This window comes from Protopterus annectens, chromosome 1.part2 (assembly GCF_019279795.1).
Source record: "Protopterus annectens isolate FY-2018-M chromosome 1.part2, PAN1.0, whole genome shotgun sequence".
Taxonomy (NCBI): Eukaryota; Metazoa; Chordata; order Ceratodontiformes; family Protopteridae; genus Protopterus; species Protopterus annectens.
This window is the reverse complement of record NC_056727.1, coordinates 255,180,983-255,208,329: the sequence shown is the minus strand read 5'-3', so window position 1 is coordinate 255,208,329 and position 27,347 is coordinate 255,180,983. Positions and strand designations below refer to the sequence as shown.

General features: G+C 40.3%; 1 protein-coding gene across 1 annotated transcript in view; it reads right to left on the bottom strand.

The window, feature by feature from the left end:
- LOC122792347 overlaps nt 1-27,347 on the bottom strand; it is a 480,531-nt gene that overhangs the window by 318,343 nt on the left and 134,841 nt on the right. The window contains exon 4 of the mRNA XM_044060140.1: nt 7,943-8,151. Coding sequence (XP_043916075.1) covers nt 7,943-8,151 — 209 coding nt within the window. The remainder of the gene's footprint in view (nt 1-7,942; nt 8,152-27,347) is intronic.

The window sequence follows — 27,347 nt, the reverse complement described above, 5'->3', positions numbered from 1 at the left end:
AGTTTTGCAGTTCTGCCACCTTATCTGAATATCTGTTCAAAGCTTCTTCTATTTTTTCCAGCTTTTTATGGTTTGTGTTGAAATACTTCATCAGTATTTCATTTATTTTAACCAGGTCTATGTGCAACTGGTTTATATTTTCCTCTAGGTTACTGGAAGCCATGTCTGGAACTTGCACTGCTTCTTTCTGAACAACTGCAATACATTTTCCAGTCTGTGTTTTTTCCTCAACTTTTGTAGCTGGTTTTCCTCCAAGTCCTTTACATTTCTTTATTCCTGCCATCTAGGCAGTGCACTTACTAGTCATTTACTGAAACTAACCAAGAAATCTAGGTCCACTGGCTTTCTCTGCTAAGTTTCTGTTTTCAGACTTGGAGAGCCAGAGTTAAGCTATTACTCAATGTGCAGCCATCTTGGAAGTCCCCAGGAAAAAAATATCTTGAATACATACATACTGTATACATATGTACTTAGGAAGATCAAAAATTAGAGGAAATGTGTAACTACTAGCTTTAACTACTAAAATAATCATTTTTGCAAGCAGCAATCCCCCCTCCTATTACACAGATATGTACCCTTTGTTATATATTCTCACTTTGAGTTTACTCCAAATATGAAAAAGTAAATCACTATTAAAGCAGGAAAATAATGATCTTTCTTTCTTTGCTACCTGTCATCATTCACTACAATAAGCAATTATCTGCCAAGAAAACAACAACCTGAGGAAATACAGCTTAAGCAAATCATCATCAGGCAATGAGAACTTAAGCACCTCATGGTAAAGCCTTGGGATATACAGAGACATGAGGAGAAATTGAAACTACAAAGGACCTGAAAAAAAGCCCTTCAAATGGTTATGCAGAATCCAGCAAGTCTGGTGCTAAAGGTTGTTTCTTGAAATGAAAGGTAGAAAAATATGTTGTTTAATAAAAGCAGTGTTGCTCAGCCTACCAATATTATAGATGGATCCATCAGGCAAGTCAGTGTTCATAGGTTCATAGGTAGGTACTAGGCTATCGGCCCTAGGGCCTGTACAAGCCTAGCCATAAAGATTCTCTCTCTTTTGTCAGCCAAAAAATATTTTCCTGTGCCGCTGTCGGGTAGAGCCACAGAAGTGATCCCCGGGGTGAATTTCCTATTTCCCATCCAATCTTCCAGATTTTTCTTAAAGAGGGATAATGAGGTACTCTGCTTGACATGAGTGGGCAGTCTGTTCCAAAGTATGGGGAGTCTCTGGGACAGGAATCTATCCCTCCAGCATGTTTTGTTTATTGTGATGACAAGGTTTAGGGCCCTGGAGCATGTGGTTCAGAGGGATTGGAATTTCTGTAAGTGTAGCATGTCCAACAGCTCTGGGTTTGACATGGTTTTGTATGTTAGGCAGAGATCGCCTCTCAGTAAGCAATATGCAGCAGAGTAGAGCTGGAGTTTTTTTGAGACGGTCTGCATAGGGCATCTGTTTGAGGCCGGTGATCCTCTTTGTGAAATATTTCTGTGGCCTTTCCAGTTGTTGTAAATGCCTGATGAGGAACATACCAAATGGGGCGTTGTACTCTATAACAGGTTTAATGAGGGATGAGTAGAGAGGAACAATGACCTCTTTTTTTCTGGATGAGAAACCTTTTGTGATGAGGTGTGCCACGTAGTAGGATTTCCTGACTACTGTGGTGATGTGGTTATCAAAGGAGAGACTACTGTCCACCTGTGTCCCTAGGTCTCTTATCAAACTTTCAGTGTTAAGCGGGCTACCACCTATGTGGTAGTTCATGAGCGCAGGGTTTTTCCCAAAGGGGATGACTATGCATTTTTTGGCGCTGAGCTTGAGGCCATGGCTTTGACACCAGACATCTATGTCAGTTAGGCTCTTTTGTAGAATGTCCACATCATCTGGCGATTCAATAATGGCTTCCAGTTTGAAGTCATCTGTGAACTTTGTTAGCCATAGACCATCTGTGTTGGCCTGAACTTCAGAGAAGTAGATGCCAAACAGGAGTGGACCTAGGACTGAACCCTGTGGTACTCCACTTGTCACTGGTCTGGAGTTGGATTTGGAGTCGGCTACTTTCATGGTGTGGGTTCTGTCAGTGTGCCAGTTGGCAACCCATCACATGAGATAGGGATTTATGCCCAGTTCAGTGAGTTTATCTATGATTCCAGAGTGGGGGATGGTGTTGAATGCCTTATCGAGTTCTAGATAGGCTGTGTGAATCACTTTATCCTCATCCACGGCTCTGGTGACTGCTTCAAAGAAGTCAGTCAGGCTTAGGAGACATGATCTGTCTTTCACGAACCAAAACTGGGTGGGGTCCAGAGTTTGAAGGTTACCTGTGTCTTTGTTTATAAGTTCCATGATGATACATTCCATAGCTTTGAAGATTAGGTTCGTCAAGCTAATGTGGCGGTAGTTCCTGGGGTCCGTGGTGGATCCCCCCTTGTGGAGTGGGATAACTGTAGCTGTGCGCCATTCAGTAGGCACAAAGCCTGAAGTGAGGCTATGATTGAACATGGTACTAAGGTTGGGTGCAAGTTCATTTTGTAGTTCATGCAGAACACAGCCCGGGATGTTGTCTGGTCCCATGGATGCTGTATTCTTGGTTTTGGATTGTGCGGTTTTTACCTGTGTGGCCATGATCACTGGGACTTGGTATTTTTCCGGTACTGAGATGGGCCCTTTAGGGGGTGAGAGGGGAGTGAAGTTAGCACAGAACCTATCTGCCAGGATGTTGGCAATATCAGTTGATTCTGTATATTTAGTGTCATTGTGCTATAACTCAGAGAAGATCTGAGTATTACCATTGAGATTCTTGACATAACTATAGAATGCCTTGTGGTTGTCTTTAGAATCTGTGGCAAGTTTGTTTTCATAACTAGCTTTGGAGGATCTTATAAGGGATCCCAGCTTCTTACTGAGGCTGACAAGGGAGTTTTTCCAATCTTGGGATTTTTTTTGCAACAGTTTCTTCCTTCTGTTGTAGAGTTTGTTTATGGCAGGAGACCACCAGATTGGCTTCCTTTTTTTGGAGGAGAGTGTCTTGGTTCTATTTGGGATGGCATGGTCCACGCACTTGTATATGTGTTCATACAGTGCATTGGTGTAAGATTCAGCAGTCGTATTTCTACTTTCCGCCTGCATGGGTGTCATGAAGTTTGCCACTTCTGTCTTGAGAAGCATGAAGTTGCACTTGGAGAAGTTTTTTACAGTGGTTATCTTAATGGGGGTTGGGGGTGGGATGTGGATGTCTAGGGTGATTAGCTTATGGTCTGATCTGACCAACAAGGAGCTTACCTCTGGTGTGGAGCATCGGTTGCCCATGTTGGTAATGACCAGGTCTAGGATATTGGTGCCTCTGGTGGGGGTATGGCTAAGTTGATCCAAGGCACTGGATTTTATGAATTCCAAAAATCGTTGAGCAAATGTGTTAATACATGAGTAGTTTTCCCAGTTAATGGTGGGGGTAGTTGAAGTTGCCCAGTATTAGGTATTTGGTTGTACCTTAATACTTTCCAGCATGTTAAGAAAAGTGGAGTGGGAATTATGGGGCGTGGTGGGGGATCTGTAACAAGCTACAGTTTGGATTGCAGTCTTGCCTTGTGTTAGTTGCACCTGGAGAATCTCGGATGCATTTTGTTGGGCAACTAACCCGGAGGTGTGGATATCCTTGGTGAATTCGGACACGCCTCTGCCTTTAGTATTTTGGTCCAGGTTAGGTGGCCGAAAGATGTGGTGGGAATTGTAGCCTGGTATTGCAGGGGTGCTCTGTAGAGCCTTGAACCAAGTCTCTGTCACTGCACAGACATCAATGTTCTCCATTTTGAGGAGTGCCTCGAGTCAGTGCATTTTGAGGTTTAGACTGTTAGCACTGAGTAGCTTTACCCTCAAATTTTGCTTGCTTCTACCTGTTACGGTGGTAATTTTATCATTTAAACCCTGCCTAAAAAAGGCACTATAGGGTGGCAAGAGCCTTAACCAGTATCCATAACCCCTGGGGAGACAGTTGCAGGCCATCTTTGGCAAAGCATCATGGTCTGTCAATCATGTCATCCCAGGCAGACAGATACTGGATCCCCTTAGAATGACACCAGGAGCTTAGCCAATTGTTGAAGTCAATCATTTTGTCCTTGTACTGTGGTATCATTTTGGGTGATGGCAGGATGCTACTCAGGGCTAGGGTCATACCTGCCTGGGCTACAAGATCGGAGAGCTCCTCCATGTCTCTTTTCATGTAGTCCAGAAAGGTACGTCTCATGTCATTCACTGCAACATGGACAATGACAGAGTCGTATTTATACTTGTTGTGGAGTGACCTAAGTGCATGCATTATGTGGCAGATCCTGGCACCTGACAGGCAGCTGACCATAATTTTCTCCTTGTATAGAACGGTGAGTGGGACATCAGTGTGCCTGACTATAGAGTCACCTATGACTAGTGTGTTGGATACTTTGTTTTGCCTTAGGGGCTGAGGTTGAGTGGCACACTGGTTTTGTGAGCTATGTGTTGCTTGGGTTGTGTTGGGGGGAGGTGGTTGTTTGTGTTTCAGCTTCGGAGGTCTCTGTTGCTTGGGCAGATTTTTATTAAAAGCCTCCATGAATGTAGGTGCATGTTTTGTGTTACTATGTGTGGGTTTTGGTGGTGTAGGTTTTGAAGGACTATGTTTTGTGTGTGGTGTGATGTGGTTGTTTACCTTCTCCTCTTGACTGACTAGTCCAGTCTTGGCTGGAGAGAGCTTGGCTCCAGCTTGGCTATATAAGTGCATCTCTCACAGGTTGTAGTGTTGGGTGATAGGAGGAGAGTGTTGTTCAGTACATGAGGCAATTGCTGCAGCCATGTATGTACACACTTTCCTCCATTACACACCATGAGCTGCCAGTTATGCTGGCCAAGCTCTCTCCAGTCTTGGCTGGAGAGAGCTTGGCTCCAGCATGGCTATATAAGTGCATCTCTCACAGGTTGTAGTGTTGGGTGGTAGGAGGAGAGTGTTGTCTGTGTACATGAGGCAATTGCTGCATTGCCCCAAGATGCACAGATTCACCAGGAAGACAGGAGAAAACACCGGGAGCTGACCCTTAGACATGCCTGGATAGGTGCTTGTTTATTTAAGTATTAGAACTGTTTTCCTCTTTACTTAGTAAGGAAAGTTGAGTGCTGTGGAAATTTATAGAATATCTAATGCTTACAACGAGTTCTAAGCAAGTGGTGAGCTCACAAATTAGGTGTGAGTGCAAAGACTGGAAAACTGGCTAGTTCTAAGGGAAAATTTGGAGAGCAGACCTTCTGGCACTGATAATAGTTTAACCCTAGCTAAGTAGTGATGCATGATGTGCAAACCCCCACAAACACGGGTTTTTAATCCAGAAAGTTGAAAGGGATAGAAAGCAGCCCCACACGGCCAATGAGGTACAATTCCTGAGCTGGAAACCACTCCTCTAGCAACAGATAGGCAGCTCAATGCTTACCACTCCCACTGATAAGCAGAAAGACTTCCCTCTACCACAGCAAGGTCTGGACAACACAGAAACACAAAAATAAAGTACTGAAACCAGCAAATCTGGGATGGGGACCATTCTAGTATATAAAAAGGTGGGAAATGAGCAACAGATAGTAATCTTTTTTTAGGTTAAATTAAGCAAAAAAAATGGAATTAAACAGTAAATAAGCACAGAAAAGGCCATCACACTTGAGTGTGTAGTCTACAACAGTAAACTCAGTTTAAACTTTGAATTTAAGCAGAAATCAAGTGCACAAACAATAAAACAATTTAAAATACAATAGAAATGGTAGCACAACTACTTTAAAACGTTATTTAGAAGTGCGGTTAGCAAAAACAGTGAAAAAAAGCCAAAAAGATACTTATAATCAACAAAAATTCACTCTTCCTCATTTCTGGTGCTGTAGTAGTCTGCAGAACACCCAAACAGGATCCGCCGAGCTAAAACAAGCACAAACCCATGCAAACACAGGCTTTTAAGCCAGAAAGTTGAAAGGGATAGAAAGCAGCTCCAAACGGCCAATGAGGTATAATTCCTGAGCTGGAAACCACTCCTCTAGTGACAGAAAGGCAGCTCAATGCTTACCACTTCCACTGATAAGCAGAAAGACCTCCCTCTATTACAGCAAGGTCTGGACAACTCAGAAACACAAAAATAAAGTCCTAAAACCAGCAAATCTGGGATCCAGACTATTCTAGTCTATAAAAAGGCAGAAAATAAGCAAACAGATATTATTTTTTTGTTTTTTAGGTTAAATTAAGCAGAAAAAATGCAATTAAACAGTAAATAAGCACAGAGCAGGCTATCACACTTGAATGTGTGGCCTACAACAGTAAATGCAGTTTAAACTTTGAATTTAAGCAGAAATCAAGTGTACAAACAGTAAAACGATTTAAAATACAGTAAGAAATAGAAACAAGACTACTTTAAAATGGCTTTTAGAAGTGTGGTTAGCAAAACAGTCAAAAAAGACAAAAAGGTACTTATAATCAGAAAAAAGTCTCTCTTCCTCGTTTCTGGTGCTGTAGTAGTCTGCGGGATGCCCAAACAGGATCCGCTGAGCTAAGTGCCAACCTATGAGACAGCACTGTCATTGGTTACAGTACTTGGCAGCAGACACATGAGATTAGGTCCAAAAGGATTACTGGCTTAACCAAGAAACTGCATATTACACTCTAGGGACCACATTCAAGTAGGCATTCTTACTGGCCTGATTTTATACAGATACATTTTAGTCATGTGCTGTGGGCATTGCTACAAATAGATGATCTTAGTAGACTTTAGACAGGATCTCTGAGTTCAAAGTGGGACAGTAACTTCCACTGTAATGCGAATGAAAAGGCACACTAGTCATAACCTAAGAGTTCAGCTCATAGTGGATGAACAGCAACATGACCAGGCATTCAGTCGGCTGAGAGAAAGAAGAGACTGAAACAGGCAGTAGTCATTATCTAGACAGAGAACATCACATAAGAAGCAGCCTTCTAGTGCTGTACATTTAATGTACTATTGTGATAGCAACCTCTTCTATACTAACACCCTACAGCTAAAACTTAATTATGAAGACAATGCAAAATATCACCATCATCGTTTTAAATAGCAACACAGTCCAGCCACTCTTAAGATTTTCTACACAATCTGTTGTTAGAGAGTAAAGAAAATCCCAAATAGGTATTAAGCCATTAATAAAGGTTTTCAAACATAAAACTGAATTATCTATGTTGTGTTAGATTTGTCATGTGTTGAGATCACTGGGAACAAAATGTGGTGACACCAAAGGTAACCACACAAGTTTCAGCCAAATACTGTAGCGCTTACAGGATTGTGATCTAACAGGCATAAATCTAAGCTACTCCTCAATAAACAACTCTCAGAAAGTAGGCTAGGTCAAATGAAATTAGGACCACACAAACCTGGGAAGAATGATCCAGGTGGTTCAGCATCAGAAATACCCCCAGAAGGATTTAGAACTATTGATTAAAATCCTTGCTGCTCAAGTTCAAGCAGCAAGGAAACCACAAACCTTCATGAATCAGCTTGTCTCATTTTTCTGTTGGTTTGGTGAACCATTTAATGCACGTGTGGTTAAAATGTATACAGCATTTTATTTTGTTTAATACTGAACATTCAGTGCAGGTAGCAGGAACTTCTATAGTAAAACATTTTGAAAGTTGTTTAATTTTCTTTTGAGTTTTAACACATTATTCTTTCTCCTCCAGACTAAATATACAAATATAATGTCATCCCTGAGTTAGGATTTTCTATGATAAAGTTCCTTAATGCTCAGGATATTTAGACTGAGTTTCTCATATTTAACAATATGTACTTAGAAGATTTTATTAAAGAATAACCTATACTATGTTTAATCTTGCTGCTTGCAAAATGAATAGCTTGACAGCACTGTTAGACACTGATGATAACTAAAAATAGTAGATGGAGAACTGATGGTCCTGACCTTGTAATGGCAGCTGCTGGCCGTAGACCCAGTGCTTCCTGAAGATATGTGAGGGCTTCTTTGTTTCTTCTGTGTAGTAACAGCATTCTTCCTACATGGAAGTTGTACTGCCAGTTATCTAAGTTCAGTGACAAAGCATCTAAGTATTTCATCAAGGCCTGACCAAAGGAACTCTCCTCATCTGTGACTGCTGCTCCACATTTCATGTCCTTAACAACAAAGAAAAGAATCACACAGGGAAAAATTAACACTGACATGAATGTAAATATTTTATGCTTACGTTAGCATTTGGAAACAAAGAATGTAATCTCAAACAGCCTGCTTTGCTCAAAATGTATATAAACTAATAAGTCCATAATGTAAAATAATTCACTGTAGAAAGACTAAAGTTACATTTGTTTTCTCATTTATAAATGTCTTACGACAACCTCCAAGTGTATGCAATATTTCATATTCCTAAGCCAGTTAGAAAAGAAAACTGTAAGACCATTAAAATGTAGTTCTATTTCTCCTTGAGGTGAGATACAGTTAAGTAATACCCAAACTCCCTGACACATATGGCATGTAACATGTCTATTTTTATATTTGATGACAGCATACTAAATTATCTGGTACCATACATTCCTTTCCAGAGGAGAACTAGTCCAAATCTATGCAGTGATGTGTAAGAAATTCCATATTCTTCTAGAAGAGATGGCTATAGTTTACTTGACTTCAGCTACATGTAAGAAAGTACAGTTGTGTAGTTTACTTACAATAACAACATATACTTACAATAACAGCAGATATTGGAATACATCACTGTTGCAGTAGAAATTACATAAGGGATATATCCTGACAAGGATCCCATATGTCTGGCCAGTTTACAAAGCTTCAGGCTCCCTCCCCAAATGCCATACATCCACATTTAGCAAGATAGCATGTGTTTATATAAGAGGACATATAGATGCTCCAAAATTCAGAGCTTTCTTGCACACAGTGGCTGAAGCCTAAACATCTAAGTAAAATATTATCAGAAAAGAAAAAGGGAAAATGATACCCCACACAGCTAGGGAAAGAAATAAAATGGGTGATGGGGTGGTGCTAATACTCCACAGCTTTTCATTCAAAACAGCTACTGGTATGGTAAGTAAACAACACAACTGTACTGTGCTCTTCATCAGATCACTATTGCAGTAGCTATTACATATGAGATTGCTGCCAAATCTCAGAAAGAAAGGGTGAATGGAGAAGATTCAGAGTCCAGGATTCCCTGATGAAAAGCCCTGGCAAAGCCTGATCTGGCATTGGAAATAGAATCCAGATTGTAATACTTGGTAAAAGTATAACATAACGACCAAGTTGCTGCATCTAATATAGAAGTAAAGTCCACAGCTTTCCAGAAAGTCCTACATGTAGCAACTGTTCAATCAGAACGAGTCCTGATATTCTGAGGTAGATTTTTTGCCAAGGCTGGAATAGCAGAAGTGAGTGGCATAAGAACAATATCTAGAGATAATTTGTTTATATACTGGCTGTCCTTTTTTCTTACCTTCATAAGACACAAAAAGTTGATTAGGTTTCCTCAAATCTTTAATTTTATCCATGTAAAATCTTACTTGTGTATGTATATCCAGGCAATGAAGAATGCTTTCTCCTTTGTTTTGAGGGTCAGGACAGAAAACAGGAAGCTGTATAGACTGATTAAGACCAACTTCAGAGACAACTTTAGGCATATGGAAGCCTTGGTTTTGAGACTCACCTTGGGAAAGATCAAAATGCTAAATAAGGGCCTGTAACTTAGATACCTCATAGCTCTTAACTGTGCAGATTTTCGCAGAATGTCCAGATTTTTGCCTCATATTTTTGGGTTTCTGGCAAATCATTAAAGACTGAAGGAAGAAAATAATGATAAATATTTGGGTTTCAGACTTCATATCCTTCAGAAAAAATCATGCTAATGCAAAACCTGTTATTCTATCATCTTTCTACGCTTGTACGAGCAATATTAAGAAAGTGTCCCAATTTTTGGGCCTTTGTTTCCCATAATTTATGGCTTTGTCCAGATTTCTTGCCCTATGAAGTTGAGAGGTATGAGATACCTATCTAGGAGAGGTTGAATCTACAAGCAGTGCAGTCTTACAGGTTAGAGATTTTAGAGAACAGCTGCCCATTGGTTAAAAAGGAGGTAAAGTACATTTTTCTAAAACAAAAATTAATTCCCAAGAAGGTGCCATCTTTTTTCTTGGTAGTCTGATATGCAATATCCCCTTTAAAAATTCTTTGACCTGAGGCAAAAAGGAAAGAAAGGGATCTGGTATCAGACAACTGGAAACAGTTGATAGGTATTCCTTTATTGAAGTGGACACAAGGCCAGAATTTAGCCATTCACACAGACAATGAAAAACCAGGGATACCTCTGCCTGAGATGAGTCCTATCCTCTGCTTTGACACCAAAGAGAAGATTTTTTTTGCCATTTCGATAAATAAGATTTTATAGTAGCAGTTTTTTTTACCTCCTTCAATACCTGTTGCAGGACTTCAGGGAAAAAAGGTGCCTAAAAGTGCTCAAAAGCCTATCATGACTACAATTAGACTATTTACATTATTGGGATTAATCGGAGATTCCTTGCCTTGTCCACTCTGTGAGGAAACTTCTGGTACTTTCCCCTCTCCAGCTGTGTGAGAGGGGAAAACCAGCATTGCCTGGGTCAAAGGGAGTCACCAGTAATATCCTTGGTAAATCCTTTCTGATATTTTGAGGAAAGATGGAGACTTAAAAGAACATCTCAATCCAGGGGACTGAGAAAGCAACCATCTCCCAGTCCTGTTTGTAAGGTCTCCTGGAGTACAAGAGTTACAGCTGTCTGTTACTCAAGAATAGTCAGAAGTTTATCTTTTGAGAGGAAGAAACAAACAGCTTTCTTTTCTGATATTACCTTGACATTTCTTTTTGAACTGCTGTTTGAAAGTTTTTTTGTGACCCAATTTGAAAGGCTTTAAAAACAAACAAACGAACAAACACAAACAAACAAACAAACAAACAAACAAACAAACAGACAAACAAACAAACAGACAAACAGACAAACAAGCCAACAAAAAGAATGGTCCTAGATCAGCAGGGTATTTTCTCTGAAATGTGGGAATTGGAGATTAGAATAATTGCTTAAGGCCTTGCATATGTTTACCACTCTCAACAGATAAATTACCAAAGTGGAATTCCTTATTCTTAGGAGTATTTAACAGCTGGGATTTGACATCCTCTGGAAATGCTTGAATCTAATCCAAGCATGTCTTCTTATCACTGTTCCCAAGAGCACAGTGCTGGGCACAAAATCTAGGCACATTTATTTATTTGACACCTGTTTAAATCTCTGGCACTCATTAGTAAATAGATTCATAAGTAAGTACTAGGCTGGCTGCCCTTAAGAGACTAATGGAGAGGACAGATGGAGGGGGGGAGAGGGTTAAAGTCAGCTACATTTATTGTCCAGTAGGTTCACTATATCTTCAGCCTCAGTGTAGGTAACATTATTCACAATCAGCTCAGCGGATTGCCATGTTCTGCTTTTGAGATTATGAACATAACTAAAAAATGCCTTGTGATCGCCTTTGGCTTGGGTAGTTAGTTTAGCCTCAAGTGTGGTTTTGGTAAATTTTATTAAGTTTCTGAGTTATTGTTTTATTTCAGTGATACTGTCTCTAATATTCTGGGAATTACTCGTCTTACTTTTGATCAAAATTCTTTTCCTTTTATTATATAGCTTGTTGATATTATATTTTCACCATGTGGGTTTGTTTCTGGGGTTTGCCCTGCACTTGTTGGATGAAGTGATGGTGAGTGTACCCAAGGGTGAGAGAGTGGTGATTGGAGTGGATTTCAATAGGCATGTTGGTGAAGGAAACGGAGGGTATGAGGAAGTGATGGGTAGGTATGGTGTTAAGGAGAAGAATGCAGAAGGTCAGACTGTAGTGGATTTTGCAAAAAGGATGGACATGGCTGCGGTGAATACGTATTTTAAGAAGAGGGAGGAGCACAGGGTGACTTACAAGAGTGGAGGAAGATGCACACAGGTGGATTATATCCTATGTAGGAGGGCCAGTCTGAAGGAGATTGGAGACTGTAAAGTGGTGGCATGGGAAATTGTAGTTAGGCAACATAGGATGGTAGTCTGTAGGATGACGTTGGGCATCAAGAAGAGGAGGAGTGTGAGGCAGTGCCAAAGATCAAATGGTGGAAGTTGAAAAAGGGTGATTGTGAGGTGGAGTTCAGGGAAGTGATAAGACAGGCACTGGGTAACAGTGAAGCATTACCGAATAGCAGGGTAACTACAGCAGAGCTGGTAAGGGAAACAGCTAGAAAGGTGCATGGTGTAACATCTGGACAGAGGAAGGAGGACAAGGAGACCTGGTGGTGGAATGAGGAAGTACAGGAGAGTATACAGAGAAAGAGGTTGCTGAAGAAAAAGTGGGATTGCCAGAGAGATGAAGAAAGTAGACAGGAGTATAAGGAGATGAGGTGTGTGGTGAAGAGAGAGGTGGTGAAGGCTAAGGATAAGGTGTATGGAGAGTTGTATGAAAGGTTAGACACTAAGGAGGGAGAAAAGGACCTGTACCAATTGGCTAGACAGAGGGACCGAGCTGGGAAAGATGTGCAGCAGGTAAGGATGATAAAGAATAATGAGGAAAACATACTTACAAGCGAGAAGAGTGTGTTGAGCAGATGGAAAGAGTACTTTGCGGGGCTAATGAATGAAGAGAATGAGACAGAAATTAGGTTGGATGATGTGAGATAGTGAATCAGGAAGAGCAACAGTTTAGCAAGAAAGAAGTAAGGACAGCTATGAAGAGGATGAAGAATGGAAAGGCTGTGGGTCCAGACGACATACCTGTGGAAGCATGGAGGTGTTTAGGAGAAATGGCAGTGGAGTTTTTAACCAGATTGTTTAATGAAATCTTGGAAAGTGAGAAGATGCCTGAGGAGTGGAGAAGAAGTGTTTTGATACCAATTTTTAAGAATAAGTGTGATATGCAGAGCTGTAGTAACTATAGAGGAATAAAACTGATCAGTCACAGCATGAAGTTATGGGAAAGAGTAGTGGAAGCTAGGTTAAGAAGGAAGGTGATGATTAGTGAGCAACAGTATGGTTTCATGCTGGGAAAGAGCACTACAGATGTGATGTTTGCCCTGAGAGTGTTGATGAAGTATACAGAAGGTTAGAAGGAGTTGCATTGTGTCTTTGTGGATTTAGATAAAGCATATGACAGGGTCCCTAGAGAGGAGTTGTGGTATTGTATGAGGAGGTTGGAAGAGAAGTATGTAAGAGTGGTACAGAATATGTACGAGGGTAGTGTCACATTGGTGATGTTTGTAGCAGGAGTGACGGATGTGTTCATGGTGGAGGTAGGATTACATCAAGGATCAGCTTTGAGCCCTTTCTTATTTGCAATGGTGATGGACAGGTTGACAGACGAGATCAGACAGGAGTCCCCATGGGCTATGATGTTTGTAGATGACATTGTGATCTGTAGTGAGAGTAGGGAACAGGTTTAGGAGACCCTGGAGAGGTGGAGATATGCTCTAGAGAGGAGAAGCTTGAAGGTCAGCAGGACTAAGACAGAATATATGTGTGTGAATGAGAGGGAGGATAGAGAAATGGTGAAGATGCATTAGTAGAGTTGGCGAAGCTGGATGAGTTTAAATACTTGGGATCAACAGTTCAGAGTAATGGTGAGTGTGGAAGAGAGGTGAATAAGAGAGTACAGGCAGGATGGAGTGGGTAGAGAAGAGTGTCAGGAGTGATTTGTGACAGACAGGTACTAGTAAGAGTGAAAGGGAAGGTCTACAAGAGGGTAGTGAGACCAGCTTATTTATATGGGTTGGAGACGGTGGCATTGACAAAAAGGCAGGAGTCAGAGCTGGAGGTGGCATAGTTAAATATCTTAAGATTTGCATTGGGCATGACAAGGGTGGACAGGATTAGGAATCAGTATATTAGAGGGTGAGCTCAGGTTGGACGGTTTGGAGACAAAGCCAGAGAGGCGAGATTGCATTGGTTTGGACATGTGCTGAGGAGGGATGCTGGATATATTGGGAAAAGGATGCTAAGGATGGAGCTGCCAGGTAACAGGAAAAGAGGAAGGCCTAAGATAAGGTTTATGGATGTGGTGATGGAGGACATGCGGGTGGTTGGTGTGACAGAGCAAGATGCAGTGGACAGGGAGAAATGGAAACAGAAAATCCACAGTGGCGATCTCTAATGGTAACAGCCGAAAGAAGAAGCACTGCACTTGTTCCTACTGGATACAGCTGCATCACCACAGCTGTTTACATGGTAATACAGTGTGGTGATGTACATTTCTGCATATTCAAGGGAGTTAACTTGGTTTAATGGGGATCTGAAGTGATGAAGATATGCAAGGGATAGTGTAAGATGTTACCTATTATTAGTATAGTTAGTCACCTGGGATGCAGAATTGAGCTCTTCCATAATACTGGATGTGAAATCAGATTGTGGTAGATTTGTCAAAGGTAAAAGAAGAACAAACTTTTTGACAAACCTGTCAAATGCACTATTGCCCTTAGCATTATGGAGTAGATCAGGGCTAGATTGTGGTCTAATGGGTCTCTAGACAAGGTAATGAACTAGACATCCACCCCCCTACAGCTATTCCAGTGACCCATTACTTGTTTTCTCTCTCTCTCCCCAATTACCATAAACATTGTTTAAACCCGTCAGTGTACATGCCATTTTCTTCTTTACTTTTACAATGATTATGCAGATGTGTATTTAATTTCAAGTTTTAGAGCACAAACACTGATGTCCACTTGATAAACAAAACAGTTGCACACCTTAAACTTCTACTGAAAACAGACTTGGCATGAGCAGCAATAAACTTCTCTTCCCTTGAAGCTCACATTCACTGAAAATGCATTGAAACTTACATTCATTGAAAATTAACCTGGCCACTGGCAGATAAAGGGGGCATTCCTGATTGTTTTACATTATATTTCTTGTTTAATATAGCGACATGTGTTAGAGTGAATTTTAAATGTGTAGTTTTGAACATTTTTACAGCATGCAGTGAAACAAAATGTATGAACCAACAATGACAAAAAGTACCCATTTCAGAACATTTCAAGCATAATAGGACAGTTAAATTACTGTACTCAACATTTATGGCCACTAAATTAACCATATACATCAATATTTCTGATTGTGATAAAGGTAAAGTATAAAAAATTTGCTTTATAAAAACGCACTCTAGTTCTGCAAAGACAGACTGACTTTTTAACTTTATCAGCTCAGCATGGTCAATCATTTTATCTACAGACATCCCCGAAGCCCAGGATTTATAGCTACATTATTGAGTTCCTAGCTAGCTGGAATTTTGTAAATAATTATATGTCACTGGTGAATATCAAAATGATTTATACAAGATGCTTGTGTTACAAATGTATTAGAACTGTATGTCATATGTATTTCAAACTGCTTGTACAGATGTGTGTTTTGAAAAGGTATTTCCAAAGTACTGTGTTTGAAATGTAACCACAGTGTGCCCTATTACTGGAAGAGAATAGAAATGTACATGCACCATAAAACTGGAATAGAGGAGGTTAACCTCAGTCCAGCAAACTTTTAGAAGAAAAATATCTGAAATTAAATTACTTTATAGACTACACAGTAAAAGAGGCTATCTCTCAGGTTTTCAATGCAGCTAGAGACACAGAGTCTGTACTAGGAGACTTGCTGTATTGTCCTTGGAGTGAACTAATTACTAGTCCTGAAAGCATGAAGGAATGCAATTGTTTTATGACTTCCAGCATCTACCAAAGATCTGAGGAAAAGTGATTGCTTGTATATTTGTGCAGGTAGATGCTAAATGCTGCCAGCTTCTAGCAATGTGGGTTTTGGCATGGGAACTAGAAGTCAGATGACCAGAAATTATGTCATTCTGCTAGCTATCCCAGCAGTAATACTTTAGGTATTAATTTGAGAAGTCTCTTAGTGAGACGGAGCATTATGTCTTGGACCTGACAGGAACCATTCACCACACATTTGCCTTGCTCTAATGAAGTACGTTTCTAGGGAACAGTATAATTCTCTTAGATACAGTCAGGAATATAGTGAAGTTTAGTTTACATGTTTTTCTTTATTTGTGTGAGCCTGTACTGCAATGTTATTTTAAATATTCCCTGTGGTTTTTAACTCTGATGTCACTGTGAATATATAAGGTTGGGTACCGGGCTGGCAACTTGGCACCATAAAACTCTGCTGCCAATCATTCTGCGGACCGTTGTACTACTGCGGCAACCCCTAACCGGGATAAGCCAAAAGGAGAAGATTGTCTTGTTCTTTTATTACTTATTATTAAATATATTTAAACCTTTTATTGTGCCTGATCTGTGTAGAGATAGCTAGGTTTTGAGTGTACTTGCATATTTATTTGGTGATAATGTGTTGGCCCCTCCAAATAGCCTTGTTCTTGATCAAACTACCATTTGTGTTAATATTAATATTGCACAGTAAAATTGGACACCCTTTGTTAAGGGCCTTAAAGTAGCTGATAAGAGGTTCTGGTGGCAGTGGAAACTACCTTATAGTCGGGGCAGAAGGAGGCATAGATAGTAAACCTGTGCCAGCCTTTCTCAGGTGTGTGTGTGTGTGTGTGTGTGTGTGTGTGTGTGTGTGTGTGTGTGTGTGTGTGTGTGTGTGTGTGTGTGTGTGTGTGTGTGTGTTTGTGCGTGTGTGTGTGTGTGTGTGTGTGTGTGTGTGTGTGTGTGTGTGTGTGTGTGTGTGTGTGTTTGTGCATGTGTGTGTGTCTGTCTGTGTCAACTACTTGGGCAGGGATACAAAGAGAGTGAGAGTGTTGACGGAGAGAGTGTTGGAGGACTTGGCTTGGAACCCTGGCTAAGGACTCAATTCTATAGCTGTGTCAGTGGGTAGTCTTACTGGGGATCTGGAGAAAGAGGAAGAAACCAGCCCAGGCTGACTGTGGTCTCGGTGTGCTCTTAAGGGACTTGTACTTGATGCAGAGGGCTGAATTTGGAAATACTGTGTATGCACCTGTCATCCTCTCAGTGAACGTCACCCACTGTTGCCAGTGGGGAGGATTGAGGCTTCTTGATTACTGGTCCAGTGGTGGGTTCTCACAGCTTCTTTCTCAGATGTCTGTGTCAAAAAATGAATAATAATGACCAAAGTCACATATTTCAAATTTGTCTCACACAATAACTGAAGCATTCCTATTTAAAACACACACACACACACACACACAAACTAGTTTTCCAAGTCAGATTAAAGACTGCTTAAAAATGACCAGATAAGAGCATAAATTATTTTCATCAACAGAGAGCCCCCTACCCCCAACAGCAGTTATAGCCACTTTGTTGACAGTGTACATCTCTTATTATTATAAGGAAATAAATTACATGCACTTTTTGATGTTACATTCTTTTCTAAAGACATCAGCCTGTTTTATTCATATGCAAACTACAGTTTTTGCTCATATAATTTTTTGCAAAAAAAAAAAAAAAAGACAGACATAACAATACAATTTTCTATCATAATGCAACATATGCATCTAAAATTGCACTTATATTATTCCATCTTCAAAACCAAGCAACCAACAGCTTTTATTCAAGTTACATGTACTTTTTGTTAGCTTTGGATGAAGTACATTGTACTCTACAAAGATCACTATCATTGTACCATAAGCTCCAGCCAGGTGTAGCAAAAATTAAATAAAAGAACATTTATGACAGCATAATAAATAACCAACTGATAACATATGCTAAGTTAGTATGCACAACCTCCGTATGAGTAAATGTCATCTAAATAATTACATATTAGAGAAATATTTTTAATCCAGACATTGCTGCTGGCAAATAACTTTGCATTTTAGTGCTTCACCTACAAATGAATTACCTGCATCCATTAAAGAATAAATTACCTGTGCTGCATTAAATATAGTGTGCTGGTGATATTGTCATAACATTTCCTGAAGTAGATCAGCTATGCAATATTAGATGGCTGGCAAACAACGGCAATAGGTTCATAGTTGCTAAGCAAACAGTCCAGAAGACCATTAAGAAGCCTAGCCCAAATTCCCAATTGTTCCAAAACATGGTACGGTTAAGTAACTTGCTCAATGTCACACGGTAGGTAAATGAAGGTGGAAAGATTCAAAACATGCAATCTTGCCACAGGAAGTATCTCATTAACAAGTTGGAGCTTTAGTGCTTCACAAAAAGCCTTTGCAATTCTTGTAGAGAAGATAGTATCACAGTAATATGCAACAATAAGTCAGAGATATGGGGTCATGTGTAGATACTAATCTGGCCTTCAACCAACCTGTGTCTAGGGTAGTAAGAAAGTCATTCTGTATTGCTCATGTTATTAAGTAAGGGCATGGCATCTAGGTCCAGGGAGGTCATTGTGTCACGGTTATTGTTGCATATTACTATGATACTGTCTTCTCTACAAGAGAGTATCACAGTAATATGCAACAATAACTACATAATGAATGCTGAAGATCAGAATGCTCTGATTATCATTGCAAATAATGTAGACTATATGAACTGATAAATGTCAATTCTTTTGCATTTGCTGAGGCTGTAAATAAGGTACTGTTTCTTAACCATCCCTGTAAACAAAAGAAATACAAAAATAAGTAAATGAATTCATTTTTAGTGCAATGACTAAAGCAAAGCAATTACAAACAATATAAATGCTGAAGCAACTTTAGTTCAAGAACCCACAAGTCATACAAAATCAGAAATATTACTGCACATAGCATACTGTTTTTATGTTCAGTAGCTGGGTCTTATAGGCTTACAAGACACCTACATAGCATTTTAACCTCCCTATGTCTTCCTTTAATAATGGCTTTCCCTTCTGACATCACTCAGTACAGGTATGAACTACTTGAATTTGAATAGCTAATAATGCTGTATTCTTGCAGCATATACCTAGATGTAAATGGAGCCATGTTCACTGAGCCAAGAGATATAGCAGCTCCAATGTTACCCCCAACTTACCCTCTCAGGAAACACTATCTAATAGAACTCCTAAAACTATCAATAGGGAATAGGTCCTAGCTGCAATCTCTAAGGCGAAGAACACAGCTTTGAGGTGCCCCAGTAATATTCCTGGATGCCTAAATAGCCTGAAATATGACCTATCAGGGATACTGGAGTCACTCTTTAAATATAGCTTCTGAACAGGCTTTGTCCTAGGCAAATTTAAGACTGCAATTGTCATCTCTCTGCATAAGGGCAGACCATCAATTGATCCGAGGAACTACAGACCCATTAGTCTGACTAGTCTCAACTGCAAAGCCATAGAAAGAATTAACATGGAAATGATTAAAAATGGCACTGGAAACTCTCAGGCACTAGACCCCACCCAGTCTGGTTTTGTCAAAGGCAGGTCATGTATACTAAACCTGGTGGACTTCTCTGAGAAGGTCACCAAAGAAATGGATGAGGGCAAAATGTTGCATACTGCCAACCTTGAACCGGATAAGGTGTTTGATACAATACCATTCTCAAGCATTGTAAACTAACTCACAGAATTAGGCATAAACCTCTTTGTAACATGTCGGATAGCCAGTTGGCTCACAGACAGGATGAAGGAAGTTAGGATTGCAGAGATCACTCCCCACAAAAAAACTAGTCACTAGTGGAGTCACTCAAGGCTCTATGCTGGATCTGCTCCTCTTTGGCATCAACTTCTCAGAAGCCAACAACAACATTAAAGGCCTCTGACTGACCAAGTTTGCAGATGATTGCAATCTAGGAACAGTCATAGAACCCACCCCCCCAAGATATTAACATTTTCAAGAAGGTCTAATGCAAACAAATGACTGGTGCCAGAGCCACAGCTTAAAATTGAATGCCAAGAAATGCATAATAGTATCTTTTGAGAAACTGGGCTCTCTGGGAAACTACCTCATTGATAAAATGCCCCTAAAAGTAGAAATGGAAGTCAGAGATTTGGGGACACGTAGATAGTAATCTGGCCTTCAACCAACATGTGTCTAAGGTAGTAAGAAAGTCATTCTATTTTGCTCATCTTACAAGTAATAGCATGGCATCTAGGTCCAGGCAGGTCATCCCGCCAATGTATTTGGCCCTTATCAGACCCATCATTGAGTATAATGGTCCCTTTGGTAAGTACAAGAACTGGCACTTGCAACAAGTGGAACATCCACAAAGGTTCTCAGAAACTGAATACAGGACATAAATACAATGTCATATATAGACTGCATCAAAGCCCTATCTCTATACTCTGTTTTTTTACAGACTACTGAGAGCTGATCTATGCCTGGCATAAAAGGCATCCTTAGATTATGCTCTGATAGTCCTTTTGCATATCTGCAGATGAACAGCATCAGAACTATGAGATCTAAGGACCTAAACTTTGCTTACAACATAAATAGGACATGTTGGAGGCCATGTATGTTTTTCAGAAAATTCCTATTCCCTAATCCTGTACAAGCATACGCTGGACCAGTGAATATAAAATTGAAAAGTCTCCCTTGGTCTAACACCTATTTCTCTGATGGACAGAGACAACCATTGAATTGTGCCCTAGCTAACATACACTCTTTAGAATAACCTCTAAGACAGAATAACTCATGGAATACATTTGGGTTGCATGGCTAGGCTTATAGGTCCTAGTGGTCGTATAGTATACACCTATGAACCTCCATAGTTAAGGCAGGATCATACAATAATGGAATCCTATGCCGGGCAATGAATCAGGTCCCCACCATATGCATATCCCATTACTTGGCTATCTCTCCCCACTTACCATAAACACAGTTCAAGCCTGTCAGAATACATACTATTTTCTTCTTTACTTTACAGTGATCATAGAGATTTGGATTTCATTTAAAGCTAGCATTTAAAATTTTACAGAAAAATAACACTGACAATCATACAAAAAACAAAAAAACACACTCACATTGAAAACAGACTTAGCATGGGAAACAGCAATATTCTCTTCCCCTGAAACTCACATTTAGTGAAAATGCATCTGTCAGCCCATTAACCTACAAGAGATGTGCTGGGAATCACACTTGAATAGCATACAGTGAACTACTAAGTAATGTCTATATAAATAGGTTCATAGGTAAGTACTAGGCTATCTGCCCGAGGGCATCTATAAACCTAGCCAGAATGTGTTGGCTTTTGCTGCCCCTTAGATTAGTTCCCTGTGCCTCGGTGCTGCAGAGCCATTAGTTCCCTGTGCCTCTGTCCAGCAGAGCCACTGCAGTAATCCCCAGGATAAATTTTCTGTTTCCCATCCACTCAAGGTTTCTCTTGAAGAGTGTTAGTGAGGAGCTCTGCCTAATGTGGATTGGAATCCTGTTCCAAAGCATGCGGAGTCTCTGGGACAGGAATCTATCCCTTCAGCACGTCCTATTTATCGTTGTGGTGATGTTTAGATCCCTAGAGCGTGTGGCTCTTGGGGATTTGTTTTTTTTTAGGTGGAGCATGTCCATCAATTCTGGGTTGGACATAGCCTTGTATGTCAGGCAGAGATCACCTCTGAGTAAGCGGTATGCAACCGAGTACAGCTGGAGTTTCTTCAGTCGGGCTGCATAGGGCATATGTTTGAGGCCAGTAATCCTCTTGGTGAGGTACTTCTGTGGTCTTTCCAGCTGTTGCAGGTGTCTTGTAAGGTACATCCCAAATGGGGCGTTGTACTCTATGATGGGTCTGATGAGTGATGAGTAGAGGGGCACAATAACCTCTTTTGTTCTAGATGCGAACCCTTTTGTGATTAGGTGGGCCACATAGAAGGATTTTCTAACCACCTTGGCAATATGATTATCAAAGGAGAGATTGCTATCTACTTGGGTCCCCAGATCCCTTATTCCCTTATTACATTTTCTGTATTTAGGGGACTACTATGTATGTGGTAGTTCATGGGTACTTTGTGTTTTCCAAAGGGGATGACTATGCACTTTTTGGCATTTAGCTTGAGGCCGTGATTTTGACACTAGGTATCCGTCTCAGTGAGACCCTTCTGAAGGATGTCTGTATCAGCTGGAGAGTCAATTATGACCCCCAGTTTGCAGTCGTCTGCAAACTTGGTCAGCCATAGTCCTCCTGTGCTTGCCTGTATCTCTGAGAAGTATATACTGAACAGGAGGGGTCCCAGGACTGAGCCCTGGGGGACACAACTTGTAACTGGTTTAGAGTTGGACCTAGAGCCTTCAACACTCACTGTGTGGGTTCTATCTGTGAGCCAATTGGCAACTCATCTCATGACGTAGGGGTTTATGTTCAGGCTGGTGAGCTAGGGGAATGGTATTGAAAGCCTTTGCCAGGTCTAGGTAGGCTGTGTGGACGCCCTTTCCCTCATCTAAAGCCTTGGTAACCGTCTCAAAGAAGTCCACCAGATTTAAGAGGCATGATCTGCCCTTAACAAAGCCAAACTGGGTAGGGTCCAATGTTTGAAGGTTTCCAATGTCTCTGTTAATGAATTCCATGATGATGCGCTCCATAGCCTTGCAGACCAGGCTAGTCAGGCTTACAGAGTGATAATTCCCGGGGTCCATTGTGACTCCACCTTTGTGGAGCGGGATAACTGTTGCTGTGCACCACTCTGTGGGTACATAGCCTGTAAAGAGGCTGAGTTTGAACAGTGTGTTTAGGTGAGGGGTTAGTTCATTTTGGAGCTTGTGTAAGACACAGCCTGGGACACTGTCTGGTCCCAATGAAGCTGTATTTTTGGCTTTGGATAGGGCTGTTTTAACCTGTGTGTCAGTGATTGCCAGGGCACTACATTCTTCTGGTATGGTTATAGGCCCTTTAGGGGGTGAGAGGGGGGGTGAAGTTTGCACTAAACCTGTCTGCCAGAATGTTGGCAATATCAGTCAGTTCAGTGTATTTTGTGCTATTCTGCACTAACTCAGAGCAGATCTGAGAGTTTCTACTTAGGTTCTTGACATAGCTAAAGAATGCTTTGTGGTTATATTTGGAGTCCTTGGCAATTTTTCTTTCAAAGCTAGCCTTGGATGATTTTATGAGTGATAGTAGTTTCTTGCTGATACTAATCAGGGATGTCTTTCCTTCTTGGGATTTTACTCTTTTCTGCATTAGTTTCCTCCTTCTATTGTATAGCTTGTTTATGGCAGGGGTCCACCAGACTGGTTTACTTTTTTTGGAGGAGTGAGTCTTGGTTTTGCTTGGGATAGCACGATCCATGCATTCTTGCAGGTGCTCATAGAGTGCCTTTGTAAGGGATTCAGCAGCTTGACAGCATTGTCCTTTAGCATGGGGGCTGTGAACCTTTCTACTTTGGTCTTAAGTAATGTGAAGTTTGCTTTTGAAAAGTTTTTCATGGTGGTTTCCTTGATTGGGGGTGGGGGCGGACTGTAGATATCCAGAGTGATTAGTCTATGGTCTGAACTAACCAGCGAGGGTTTGACCTCTGGTGTAGAACATTGGTCGCCCATGTTGGTGATGACCAGATCCAATATGTTGTCACTTCAGGTGGGTGTGTTGACCAGTTGATCAAGGGCATTCGAGTTTATAAATTCTAGGAAGCATTGGGCAAGGAAGTTAGTACTTGAGTAATTCTCCCAGTTAATGTTTGGGTAACTGAAATCACCCAATATTAGGGCATTTGGTAGGACCTTCATATTTTCCAGTGTCTCCAGAAATGTGGAATGGGGGTCCTGTGTCATGGTGGGTGATCTGTAGCAAGCTACAATTTGAATTGCAGTTTTGCCCATTGTTAGTTGCACATGGATGATCTCTGAGGCATTATGCTGTGCCACTAACCTGGAGGTGTGGGTATCCTTGATGAATATGGATACTCCCCCACCTTTTGTGTTTCGGTCTGGGTTCTGTGGCCAGAAAGTATGGTATGAGTTATAGCCTGATAGTGCTGGGGTGCTCTCTGGAGCCTTAAACAAGGTTTCTATTACTGCACAGATATCGATGTTCTCCATACTGAGGAGTGCCTCAAGTGCATGCATTTTGAGGTTTAGACTTCTGGCGTTGAGTAGCATTACCTTCAGTTTTTGGTTACTTGTGCTATTTACGATGGTGGGTTTGTATTTTGAGCCTTGTCTAAAAAAGGCACTATGGGGATGGCAAAAGCCTTGGCCAACATTCGAAAGCCTAAGGGTGACATGTGCAAGCCATCTCTTGTGAAGCAATGTGGCTTATCGAGCATGTCATCCCAAGTGGACAGATACTGGATCCCCTTTGAATGACACCAGAAACTTAGCCACTTGTTGAAATTGACCATTTTTTTCTTTATACTGTGGCATCATTCTTGGTGAGGGCAAGATGCTACTCAGGGTCAGGGTCAAGGTCATACCAGCCTGGGCTACGTGATCAGAGAGCTCTTCCATGTCTCTTTTCATGTAGTCCAGGTAGGTACATCTCAGGTCATTCACACCAACATGGACAATGACAGACTCATATTTGTACTTGTTCTGGAGTGACTTGAGTGCTTGTGTTATGTGACAGATCCTGGTGCCTGACAGGCAGCTAACTGTAACCTTCTCCTTGTCCAGCCTAGTTAGTGGAACATCAGTGTGCCTGACTATAGATTTGCCTATTACTAGTGTGTTGGTATGTTATTTTGCCTTAAGGGCTGTGATTATGTGGCACACTGATTATGTTAAGTATGTGTTTCATGGTTTGTGATGGGGTGTGGAGGTTGCTTGGGTGTCTGCTTTGGATGTCTCTGTTGCTTCTGCAGATTTTTATTTAGAGCCTCCGAGTATGTTTTCGTGTATTTATGTGTGTTATTTGCCGGTGTTGGTTTAGTAGGTCTATGGGAGACTGGTGGCGTGTTGCAAGTATTTTCCTTCTCCTCTTGACTGTCAGTTCCAGTCTTAGGTTGAGAGAGCTTTGCCTCTGGTTTGGCTGTATAATTGCATCTCTCACATATATTAGTGTTTGGTGGTAGGAGGAGAGGGTTGTCTGTGTACATGAAGCAGTTATAACATTGCCTCAAAAGATGACTGAGTGTTTTTCACAATAAATGTTTATTTCGTAAGTTACGTGTTCCTGGCTGTGGATTCTGCTCTCTGTGCCTTGCATTCCATTTTTTCTTGGTTGGTTTTACTTGGAAAGCTTTCTGCTTAGTGGTTTATCAGTTTTTGCTGCGGTTTGGTTATGGAGAGGAGTTCCTCACCTTTGAAGGGACATGACAACCTGGGAGAGTCTCGGAAACTTATCGGACAGCTAACCGAACTAGTGGATTTACTCACACCGCTGTGTAAGTCCTTAGTGGGGACTAAAACACAGACACACAAGGCTGCAGGAAATGACATTGACGAGCTGATTTCAAACAAGCACAAAAGGAAGAGGGAGCTTATTGGCGATGGAGTTTTTGCTGGAGACCCCATGGAACCGAATGGTGCATCCTTTAATCCTGCAGCCACCCCGAGAGTGTTACTGGAAGCTAGTCTGGACAATATTAATAGCGGAGTGGGTTTGGATGTGTCGCAAGTGGGTCGAATGAATTCAGGTACAGTTCCATCACCTAGACCCATAGAGACTTGTGAGTGGTTGAATAAGAAATATTGTTTCAATATTAATAGTGTCCCTAGTAAGGGACCTAAAAATGAAGACTCTTTCAATAAAAAAATAGACAGTGTATCTAAACTAATGTTTAAATATAGATCTCAGTCGATAGAGAACGGCTATCTAATGGAATGTATCAGTAGGAACATTGTTCCTAAAGGGTTGAGAATTTATAAATACCCAAACAATGTACAAATGTGCTCATTGTTTCACAAAGAACTAATGGAAGTTTTTAATAAATGTGGTTTAGATATTCTGAAGTTAATTATTAAGGAAAATAACAGGAGTTTAGAATTATTGCAAAAAGATATTAATGAATTGGATGGGCTTATTAAGGAAGACCTTTTGTTCAGTATTAAAGAAGAGAGAGATAAATATTTTAAAGTAAGAAATGAAATAGACAACAAATGTAAGAGTTTAATAGATAGAAAAATGGAGAAATTAAAACGTGATTTACAGGATTATGAAAATGAAGCTAGCTACCCTAACCCCCCTCCATCCCATACATATAAAAAAAGTGTATATTATAATAATAATGGTAGGATGAAAGAAAAGGAAGGACATAATTTAGAAAACCATTTTGATGATGGGGGATGGAATGCATATGATAACGAATTTCCCCCTTTAGAGAGAGAACAGAGAACTTATTTTTATCAGAGACCTGAAAAAGGAAATTTTTGGATGAGAGGGGGGAGAAGGGGGAGGGGGAGATATTAGACAGTTGTACCCCTAACCCAAATTTGGATACAAATGGGCAAGAAATTGTGACAGTTGGAAACAAAAATACTTTTAATTAATTTAATATTTATAATTACAGTGATGTGGTATTAGAGAAAGAATATTTTTGTTTATTAGGAAAAGGTTTTAAATTTATTCCACAAACAAAAGGTGATTTGACAAACACACTCCTCGATATCAAATTATTTTTAAGAAAAATCAACATGGACTTGTTTTTTAAAAATGAAAGGTTTAATATATTGGATAATAACCAAACATTAAATAAGAAATCTACATTCAACCCCTCTATTCACCCTCAACTCAAGAACTTAGAAGATGTAATGGAAAATGAATTGAGAAATATGCAAAAGAGAGTAAGATATAAAATGAATATGGATAAAGGAGAATATAACACATTGAATGACTTAAGAATTAATCAAAATGTAAGAATAATGAAACCAGATAAAGGCGGAGGGGCGGTAATTATGGATACCATTATATATGAAGGTAAAATGAACTGTATACTTAGAGATGAAACAAAATATTCAGTGGTCTCTAAAAATGAAATAAATTTAGCATATAAAAGAATTGATATGGTATTAGAGGCTATGTTTCAAGAAGGAAGTATAGATGGGAAAATGTATTCCTATTTAAGAATGGACAAGCCAAAAATACCTGTAATATATGGTATCCCGAAGGTTTATAAAGATGATATGGACCCCCCGCTTAGACCTATAGTGTCTGCAGATGGCTCAAAAACATTGCCACTAGCTAAATATATAGATATAAAAGCTAAACATATCTGGATTAATAAGAAAGTCATTTTGAAGGATTCATGGGATCTATTAAGGGAAATTAAACCAGAATTTTTTTCTAGAGATTTGTTGTTTGTCACTATTGATATAGTGGATTTATTTTCCTCTATTCTATATGTTGCTGGTATGAGAATGTTTGAGGATGAAGTTTTTCAAGATAGTTTATTGAGTCATAAAGAGAAGGTAGTGTGCACAGGTTTAATGGATATGGTCTTGAAAAATAATTACTTAATATTCAATGGAGAATTTTTCCAACAAATAAAGGGAGTGGCCATGGGTGCAGCCTGTGCACCTACCTTCACCAATTTAGTACTGGCCATTTGGGAAGAGG